This window comes from Heptranchias perlo, chromosome 20 (genome assembly GCF_035084215.1).
Source record: "Heptranchias perlo isolate sHepPer1 chromosome 20, sHepPer1.hap1, whole genome shotgun sequence".
NCBI classification, from domain to species: domain Eukaryota; kingdom Metazoa; phylum Chordata; class Chondrichthyes; order Hexanchiformes; family Hexanchidae; genus Heptranchias; species Heptranchias perlo.
Genome location: NC_090344.1, coordinates 22,984,238 through 22,994,725, shown reverse-complemented (window position 1 = coordinate 22,994,725; position 10,488 = coordinate 22,984,238). Strand labels below are relative to the sequence as shown.

The 10,488-nt window shown below is 43.7% G+C and overlaps 1 protein-coding gene across 2 annotated transcripts in view; it reads left to right on the top strand.

Moving 5' to 3' along the window:
* Window positions 1-1,485: 1,485 nt before the first annotated feature.
* Window positions 1,486-10,488, top strand: part of LOC137336085 (uncharacterized) — a 38,702-nt gene continuing 29,699 nt past the window's right edge. For both annotated transcript variants that reach the window (XM_068001573.1, XM_068001572.1), the window contains exon 1: window positions 1,486-1,677. In XM_068001573.1, the coding sequence (XP_067857674.1) occupies window positions 1,563-1,677 (115 nt within the window). In that variant the 5' untranslated portion in view covers window positions 1,486-1,562. The remainder of the gene's footprint in view (window positions 1,678-10,488) is intronic.

Below are 10,488 nucleotides of genomic sequence, written 5' to 3'. Positions count from 1 at the left end.
ATTGTTCAAACGTGAAAGGCGGCGCAAGAACATATAAGCACAGGAAAATTGCGACATGAAAAGACCAGCTGGTTCATCAAGCCTGCTCCACATTCATGTTATCAGGAGCATCGCGACCAAACACTTTCTACCTCTCCGCAACCTTGTCATTTCCTGGGACAGCTAAATAGCAGAAAAAATAAAGGGCCACTAAGGGGAAAAAGCTGCAAAATTCCTCCCATACCCCCTCAAGCAATGGAAAACAGTCCAATAGATTACATGGACCAAGCGTACATCAACTATTAATCCATTTACCTTCTAAATGATGCAATCTCTGTCCAGGTCAAGAACCAGTCCATCTCCCTATTGAAGGCGTGCAGAGAATCAGCACACACCGCTCAAACTGGCAACACATTCCACAGGCTCAATACCCTCCGGGAAAAGTAGAGCCCCCTACTATCTAGCCTATTCCTACTTAAGCATAATGTAAATCCAAGTCCCCTGATCCATCCCAATCTGTCAAACTGAAATAATCTCTCAACAGGTACGCTCTTCGTTGTTTTATATACCTCATCAAGGTGGCCTCTAAGAGTGTGGACCCTGTGGACTTAGGCAAGGCACTGGGGGTGGGGGGGGGGGGCGGGGGTACACAAGGTTGATCGGAAGCAGGATAAACGATAAAGAGGAGTAAAGGGCCAGATCTTGGACCAGGAGGCAATTCTTCACACTTGGTTGACTGAAACTTGAAGTTGTATTTTGGGTAGGGGGTAGGGGGAGACTGTTGAATCATTGAAGGAACAGTTACAGACGGTAATGGAATTGTGGATCCCAATGGATTGATACGCTCGATAGACCGAATGTCCTGCCTTATCTTTACTTACCTGAGTAAATTCGGGCATCACCAGAGCTCGGAGCACACAAGGAAGAGTCGGAACGTTAAACAGAGGATCACTAGTTATTGCACTGAACATAGCATTAAGCGGCCAACAAGGGGCTTGATTAAAACTAGTAAATGAATAAACCAGCACATCTAAGGATTATCCATAATTTTGATTATAGTTTGATCATAACTAGTTACTGTTTTAGACAGAGGACTGAGCTACATTAAGAGATTAGTAAGATATTTGTTATAGTTAGTGAGACTGGGCATTGAAGGGTTAATCCTGGAATTTATTTTAGCTATTTCATTAGACACCGAGAAATTAACAAAGCCTTCAAATGTACCTAATTACTGAATTCAACATGACAGTAAGGGGTTAATAAATGTTTGGTTACAACAAGTATTAAACAGAACATTGAGAGCTCAACCACAGCTTTCGTTTTACCAAATTCAATTAGACAGAACACCAACGCTGTTGACCCCAGTCAGCTGCTGGATTGGAGCGCGGGGGTTAATGATCCTGTTAGATAGATGCCCTGAGCGATTAAACAGATGATGTGAGCAGGCTCGCACACATGCTCTGTCACTCACACATGGACTTAAAGCTCCTCCTGCTTCACCAAACGTGTCAGTATTTTGGTCTGGTCAGCTCTGAGCTTGCCCTTCTCAGGTCAGGCTGATTGAATATGTGGTGCCCCCAGCAATGTCAGAAAGCCTGAAGGTACGATCCTCTACGAATCCCTTGGAAAGTCTGAGCCTCTCCATTAATGAGAAGATCCTCAGGGAATGTCACTTGCTCTACACGGACTCGAAGCACGGTAAGCGTTTTAGGGATGGTATTGAGCTGTATTTTGTACACATGTTTACAGCACACAGCCCAGTCCCTCCCCGCGTATGTGAAAGGCAGCAACTGACAAGTTTATTTCGGTGCTTCTGAGTCATTTGACTCTCGGGTTTCACTCAGCCTGAGTTGGCACCGATTCCACTTTGTGATATTACTTTCAGCGTGACTTTGTCAGAACCATCTCTCAGAGATCTGTTTGGGTGAAACATTTTTCTTTCAAACATATTTAAATATCTATATGCTTTAGTTTAATATATATTTATACCTATAGATATGTGTATATATCAAGTTTTATATATATCCATAATATATATTGGAAACGCAAGCTCAGTAGTTTACTCCAGCTTTAAGGATTATTTTTGCTTACAATGCGCTGGCTCCTATGGTACAGGTACTGCAGGGCAGTAGAAAGAGGAAGGATCGGAGTGAAATTTATATTGCGAGGGAATGGGAGTGAGATTTGCAGAGTGAGATTTTCAGAGTGAGATGATGGGAGTGAGATTTACATTGTGAAGGAATGAGAGTGAGATTTGCAGAGTGAGATTTTCAGAGTGAGAGAAAGGGAATGCGATTTACAGTGTGACTGAATGGGAGCGAGATTTGCAGAGTGAGATTTACAGAGTGATGGAATGGGATTGAGATTTACAGATTGAGAGAATGGGAGTGCGATTTACAGTGTGAGTGAATGGGAGTGAGATTTGCAGAGTGAGAGAATGGGAGTGAGATTGACAGAGTGAGGGAATGGGAGTGAGACTTGCAGAGTGAGATTTGCAGAGTGAGAGAATGGGAGTGAGATTGGCAGAGTGACGGAATGGGAGTGCGATTTAGAGTAAGCAGGAATAGAAGTGAGATTTGCAGACCGTGAGAATGGGAGTGAGGTTTGCAGAGCAAGAGAATGGGTATGAGATTTGCATAGTGAGATTTGAAAAGTGAGGGAGTGGGAGTGAGATTTGCAGAGTGAGAAAATAGGAGTGAGATTTACAGAGTGAGAGAATGGGAATGAGATTTACAGTGTGCAGGAATGGGAATTAAATTTGCAGAGTGAGATAATAAGAGTGAGATTTACATAATGCGGGAATAGGAGCGAGATTTAAACAGAGTGCATTAATGGGAGTGAGATTTACAGAGTGTGGGAATGGGAGTGAGTTTACATAGTGCAGGAATGGGAGAGCGATTTACAGAGTGCGGGAATGGGAGTGAGACTTACAGAGTGAGGAGATGGGAGTGAGATTTACAGAGTTAGATAATATGAGTGAGATTTATTGTGTGCGGGAATTGGAGTGTGATTTGCAGACTGAGAGAATTGGGAGTGAGATTTATGGAGAGCGGGAATGGTAGTGAGATTTACAGAGTGAGGGAATGGGACTGAGATTTACAGAGTGAGGGAAGGGAGTAAGATTTAGAGAGTGAGGGAATGGGAGTGAGACTTACGGTGTGAGGGAATTGGAGTGAGATTTGCAGAGTGAGATTTGCAGAGTGAGAGAATGGTAGTGAGATTTACAGAGTGAGGGAAAGGGAGTGAGTTTTACAGTGCGCAGGAATGGGAGTGAGATTTAGAGAGTGAGAGAATGGGAGTGAGATTTAGAGAGTGCGGGAATGGGAGTGATATTTAAAGATTGCGATTTGCAGAGTGTGAGTTGCAGAATGAGGGAATAGGAATGAGTTTTACAGAGTGCGGGAAAGGGAGTGAGATTTACATTGTGCTGGAATGGGAGTGAGAATTGCAGAGTGAGATAATGGGAGTGAGATTTACAGTTTGCCGGAATGGGAGTGAGATTTACAGAGTGAGGAAATGGGAGTGAGAATTACATTGTGATGGATTGGGAGTGAGAATTGCAGAGTGAGATAATTCGAGTGAGACTTATAGTGTGCAGGATTTAAGGAGTGGGAGAACGGAATTGAGATTTGCAGAGTGAGATTTGCAGACTAAGGGAATTGGAGTGAGATTTGCAGAGTGATTGAATAGAAGTGAGATTTACATTGTGCTGGAATGGGAGTGGGAATTGCAGAGTGAGATAATGGGAGTGAGATTTACAGTGTGCCGGAATGGGAGTGAGATTTGGGAGTGAGATAATGGGAGTGAGGTTTACAGAGGGCGGAAATGGGAGTGAGAATTGCAGATTGCGGGAATGGGAGCGTAATTTACAGAATGTGGGGATGGGAGTGAGATTCACAGAGTGAGATAATGGGAGGGAGATTTACAGTGTGTGGGAATGGGAGTGTGATTTGCAGCCTGATATAATGGGTGTGAGATTGATAGATTGCGGGAATGGGAGTGAGATTTACAGAGTTCAGGAATTGGAGTGAGATTTACAGATTGCAAGAATGTCAGTGAGATGTGCAGATTCAGATAATGGGAGCGAGATTGAAAGCTTGCAGGAATGGGAATAACATTTAAAAATTGAGATAATGAGAGCGACATTTACAGAATGTGGGAATGGGAGTGAGGTTTGCAGTGTGCAGGAATGGGAGTGAGATTTACAGTGTGCAGGAATGGGAGTGAGATTTACCGAGTGCGGGAATGGGCGTGAGATTTACAGAGTGAGATAATGGAAGTGAGATTTACAGAGTCAGGGAATGGGAGTGAGATTTACAGAGTGTAGGAATGGGAGTGAGATTTGCATTGTGGAGGAATTAGACTGAGATTTAAAGAGTGAGAGAATGGGAGTGAGATTTGCCGAATAAGATATGTCGAGTGTGGGAATGGGAGAGCGATATAAAGTGTGGGGAATGGGAATGCGATTTACAGTGTGAGATATTGGGAGTGAGGTGTACAGAATGCAGGAAAGGGAATGAAATTTACAGAGTGAGATAATGGGAGTGAGATTTACAGAGTGCGGGAATAGGAGTGAGATTTACAGATTGCAGGAATGGGTGTGAGATTGATAGAGAGCGGCAATAGGAGTGAGATTTACGGAGTGCGGGAATGGGAGTGAGTTTACAGAGTGAGGGGATGGGAGTGAGATGTACAGAGTGAGGGAATGGGAATGTGATTTACAGAATGATGGAATGGGTGTGAGATTGACAGAGTGAGGGAAAGGGTGTGAGATTTGGAATGTGCAGGAATTGGAGTGAGATTTACAGACCGTCAGAATGGGAGTGAAGTTTGCATAGTGAGATTTGCACAGTGAGGGAATGGGAGTGGAATTTTCACAGTGAGAGAATAGGAGTGAGATTTACAGAGTGAGAGAAGGGGAGTGAGATTTACAGTGTGCAGGAATGGGATTGAGATTTACAGAGTGAGGGAATGTGAGTGAGATTTACAGAGTCAGGGAATGGGAGTGAGATTTGCAGAGTGAGGGAATGGGAGCGAGTTTTACAGAGTGCAGGAATGGGAGTGAGATTTACAGAGTGGTGAAATGTGAGTGAGATTTATAGACTGCGGGAATGGGAGTGAGATTTACAGAGTGAGGGAATGGGATTGAGATTTCCAGAACGAGGGGGTGTGAGTGAGTTTTGGAGAGTAAGAGAATAGTTGTGAGATTTGCATAGTGTGATTTGCAGAGTGAGGGAATGGGAGTGAGATTTACAGAGTGAGAGAATGGGAGTGTGATTTCCAGAGTGCGGGAATGGCAGCGAGGTTTACAGAGTGCAGGAATGGTAGTGAGATTTACAGAGTGAGCGAATGTGAGTGTGATTTACAAAGTGTGGAATGGGAGTGTAATTTACAGAGTGAGGGGATAGGAGTGAGATTTGCAGAGTGAGATTAGGTGAATGAGATTTACAGTGTGCGGGAATTGGAATGTGATTTGCAGACTGAGAGAATTGGGAGTGAGATATCCAGAGTGGGAGAATGGAAATGAGATTTGCAGAGTGAGGGAATGGGAGCGAGATTTACAGAGTGCAGGAATGGGAGTGAGATTCACCGAGTGCGGGAATGTGAGTGAGATTTACAGACTGCGGGAATGGGAGTGAGATTCACAGTGAGGGAATGGGATTGAGATTTCCAGAACGAGGCAGGGTGAGTGAGTTTGGAGAGAAAGAAAATGGGTGTGAGATTTGCATCGTGTGATTTGCAGAGTGAAGGAATGGGAGTGAGAATTGCAGAGTGAGAGACTACCAGTTAGATTTAGATAGTGTGGGAATGGGCCTGAGACTTACTGTGTGCAGGAATGGGAATGACATTTAAAGAGTGAAACGATGTGTGTGAGATTTATAGTGTGTGTTAATGGGAGTGAGACTTGCAGAGTGAGAGAATGGGAAGGGAAATGGACAGAGTGAGGGGATGTGAGTGAGATTTATAGTCTGCAGGAATAGGATTGAAATTTACAGACTGTGAGAATGGGGTTGAGGTTTACAATGTAAGAGAATGGTTGTGAGATTTCCATGGTGAGATTTTCATATTGCGGGAATGGGAGTGAGATTTGCAGAGTGAGAGAATAGGAGTGAGATTTCCAGAGTGAGAGAATGGGAGAGTGATTTACAGTGCACAGAAATGGGAATGACATTTACAGAGTGAGATTTACAGAGTGCGGGAATGGAAGTGAGATTTACAGACTGCAGGAATGGGAGTGAGATTTCCAGAGTGAGGATTAGGAGTGAGATTAACAGACTGTGAGAAAGGGATTGAGGCTTGCAGATTAAGAGAATGGTTGTTAGATTTCCATAGTGAGATTTGCAGAGTGAGGGAAAGGGAGTGAGATTTGCAGAGTGAGAGAATAGGAATGAGATTTACAAAGTCAGGGAATGGGAGTGAGCTTTGCAGAGTGAGGGAATGGGAGAGAGTTTTACAGAGTACAGGAATGAGAGTGAGATTGACAGACTGCGGGAATGGTAGTGAGATTTAGAGTGTGCGGGAATAGGAATGAGATTCACGGACTGTGAGAATGGGAGTGAGTTTTGCAGAGTAATAGAATGGGTGATAGATTTGCATGGTGAGATTTGCAGAGTGAGGGAATGGGAGTAAGAATTGCAAAGTGAGAGAATAGGAGTGAGATTTACAGAGTGAGGGAATGGGAGTGAGATTTACAGTGTGCAGGAATGGGAATGACATTTACAGAGTGAGATAATGGGAGTGAGATTTACAGAGTGCAGGAATGGGAGTGAGATTTACAGAGCGTGGGAAAGTGAGTGAGATTTACCGACTGCGGCAATGGGAGTGTGATTTACAGAGTGAGGGAATGTGAGTGAGATTTCCAGAATGTGGGAATGTTAGTGAGGTTTGCAGAGGAAGAGCATGGGTGTGAGATTTGCACAGTGAGATTTGCAGAGTGAGGGACTGGGATTGAGATTTGCACAGTGAGAGACTACGAGTGAGATTTAGATAGTGTGGGAATGGGACTGAGATTTACTGTGTGCAGGAATGGGAATGACATTTACAGAGTGAAATAATGTGAGTGAGATTTACAGAGTGCGGGAATGGTAGTGAGATTTACAGAGTGAGCGAATGTGAGTGAGATTTACAGTGTGCGTGAATTGGAGTGTGATTTGCAGACTGAGAGAATTGGGAGTGACATGTACAGTGTGGGAGAATGGAAATGCGATTTGCAGAGTGAGAGAATGGGTGTGAGAATTGCAGAGTAAGATTTGAAGATTGATGGAATGGGAGTGACATTGACAGAGTGAGGGAATGGGAGTGAGATTCACAGTGTGCAGGAATAGGAGTGAGATTTAGAGAGTCGGAGAATGGAAATGAGATTTGCAGAGTGAGAGAAAGGGTGTGAGATTTGCAGAGTGAGATTTGCAGATTGAGGGAATGGGAGTGAGATTCACATTGTGCCTGAATGGGAGTGAGATTTACAGCGCGCAGGAATGGGAGTGACATTTTCAGCGTGAGATAATTAGAGTGAGATGTCCAGAGAGCGGGAATGGGAGTGAGATTTACAATGTGACATAATGGGAGTGAGATTTGCAGATTCAGTTAATGGGAGTTAGATTTACAGCGTGATGGAATGGGAGTGAGATTTATAGAGTGCGGGAATGGGAGTGAGATTTACAGAGTTCAGGAATGGGAGTGAGATTTACAGATTGCTATTTGCCGAGTGTGCGTTGCAGAGTGAGGAAATGGGAGTGAGATTTACAGAGTGTGTGAAAGGGAGTGAGATTTACAGTGTGCAGGAATGTGAGTGATATTTACAATGTGCAGGAATGTGAGTGAGATTGACAGTGTGGACGAATAGAAGTTGGATTTAAAGAGTAAGAACACGGGTGTGAGATTTGCAGAGCGAGATTTGCAGACTGAGGGAATTGGCGTGAGAATTGCAGAGTGAGATAATGGGAGTGAGATTTACAGAGTGAGAGAATGGGAGTGAGATATACATTGTGCTGGAATGGGAGTGAGAATTGCAGAGTGAGATAATGGGAGTGAGATTTACAGTGTGCCGGAATGGGATTGAGATTTACAGGGTGAGGGAAGGGGAGTGAGATTTACAGAGCGAGCGAATAGGAGTGAGATTTAAATTGTGCCGGATTTACAGTGCGCAAGAATGAGAGTGACATTTGCAGAGTGAGATAATTGGAGTGGAATTAGCATAGTGCAGGAATGGGAGTGAGATTTACAGTGTGTGACATTGGGAGTGAGATTTGCAGAGTGCGGGAATGGGAGTGAGAATTGCAGATTGCGGAAACGGGAGTGTAATTTATAGAATGCGGGGATGGGAGTGAGATTTACAGAGTGAGATAATAATGAGGGAGATTTACAGTGTGTGGGAATGGGAGTGTGATTTCCAGACTGAGAGAATGGGTTTGAGATTGTTAGATTGCGGGAATGGGAGTGAGATTTATAAAGTTCAGGAATGGGAATGAGATTTACAGATTGCAAGAATGTCAGTGAGATGTGCAGCTTCAGATAATGGGAGTGAGATTGAAAGCTTGTAGGAATGGGAATGACATTTAAAGAATGAGATTATGGGAGCGACATTGACAAAGTGAGATAACGGGAGTGATATTTACAGAGTGAGGGGATGGGAGTGAGATTTATATAACGACGGAATGGTTGTGAGATTAACAGACTGCGGGAATGGGAGTGAGATTTACAGTGTGGGAGAAAGGAGTGAGATTCACGGACTGTGAGAATGGGAGTGAGGTTTGCAGAGTAATGAATGGGTGTGAGATTTGCATAGTGAGAATTTCAGAGTGAGGGAATGGGAGTAAGATTTACAGTGTGCAGGAATGGGAATGACATTTACAGAATGAGATAATGAGAGCGAGATTTACAGAGTGCAGGAATGGGATTGAGACTTATAGAATGCGGACACGTAAGTGATATTTACAGAGACAGGGAATGGGAGTGAGGTTTGCAGAGTGAGGGAATGGGAGCGAGATTTACAGAGTGCAGGAATGGGAGTGAGTTTTAGAGAGTGTGGGAATGTGAGTGAGATTTACAGACTGCGGCAATGGGAGTGAGATTTACAGAGTTGAGGAATGGAAGTGTGATTTATAGAGTGCGCGAATGGGAGTAAGTTTTACAGATTGCAAGAATGTCAGTGAGATGTGCAGATTCAGATAATGGGAGTGAGATTTGCAGTGTGCAGGAATGTGAGTGAGATTTACAGAGTGCGAGAATGGGCGTGAGATTTACAGAGTGAGATAATGGGAGTGAGATTTACATAATGAGGGAATGGGAGTGAGATTTACAGAGTTCAGGATTGGGAGTGAGATATGCATTGTGGAGGAATTGGACTGAGATTTAAAGATGAGAGAATGGGAGTGAGATTTACATTGTGCCGGAATGGGAGTGCGATTTACAGTGCGCATGAATGGGAGCGATATTTGCAGAGTGAGAATAATTGGAGTGAAATTTGCATTGTGCAGGAATGGGAGTGAGATTTACAGAGTGAGATAATGAGAGTGAGATTTTCAGTGTGCAGGAATGGGAGTGAGATTTTCAGAGTGAGAGAATGGGAGTTAGATTTCTAGAGTGCGGGAATGGGAGTGAGATTTACAGAGTTCAGGAATGGGAATGAGATTTACACATTGCAAGAATGTCAGTGAGATGTGCAGTTTGAGATAATGGTAGTGAGAATGCAAGTGTGCAGGAATGGGATTGACATTTACAGAATGAGATAATGGGAGTGACATTTACAGAGTGTGGGAATGGGAGTGAGATTTGCAGTGTGCAGAAGTGGGAGTGAGGTTTACAGAGTGCAGGAATGGGCGTGAGATTTACAGAATGAGATGATGGGAGTGTGATTTATAGAGTGAGGGAATGGGAGTGAGATCTCCGGAGTGAGATAATGGGAATGAGATTGACAGAGTAGGAAAGGGGGAATGAGATTTGCAGAGTGAGAGAATGGGTGTGAGATTTGCAGAATGAGAGAATGGGAGTGAGATTTATAGGTTGCTGGAGTATGGGTGAGATTTGCAGATTCAGATAATTTGATTGAGATTGACAGAGAACAGGGATGGGAGTGAGATTGAAAGTGTGCAGGAATGGGAATGACATTTACAGAATGAAACAATGGAGTGAGATTTACAGAGATGGGAATGGGATTTTGATTTCCAGACTGAGAGAATGGGAGTGAGATTTATTGAGTGCGGGAATGGGAGTGACATTAATAGGGTGACGGAATGGGAGTGATATTTACAAATTGCAAGAATGTGAGTGAGATTTGCAGATTCAGATAATGGGAGTGAGAATTACAGAGTGCAGGGATGGGAGTGAGATTGAAAGTATGCAGGAATGGGAATGACATTTGCAGAATGAGATAATGTGTGTGAGATTTACTGAGCGTGGGAATAGGAGTGAGATTTGCAGTGTGCAGGAATGGGAGTGAGATTTACACAGTGCAGGGATGGGAGTGAACTTGAAAGTGTGCAGGAATGGGAATGACATTTACCGAATGAG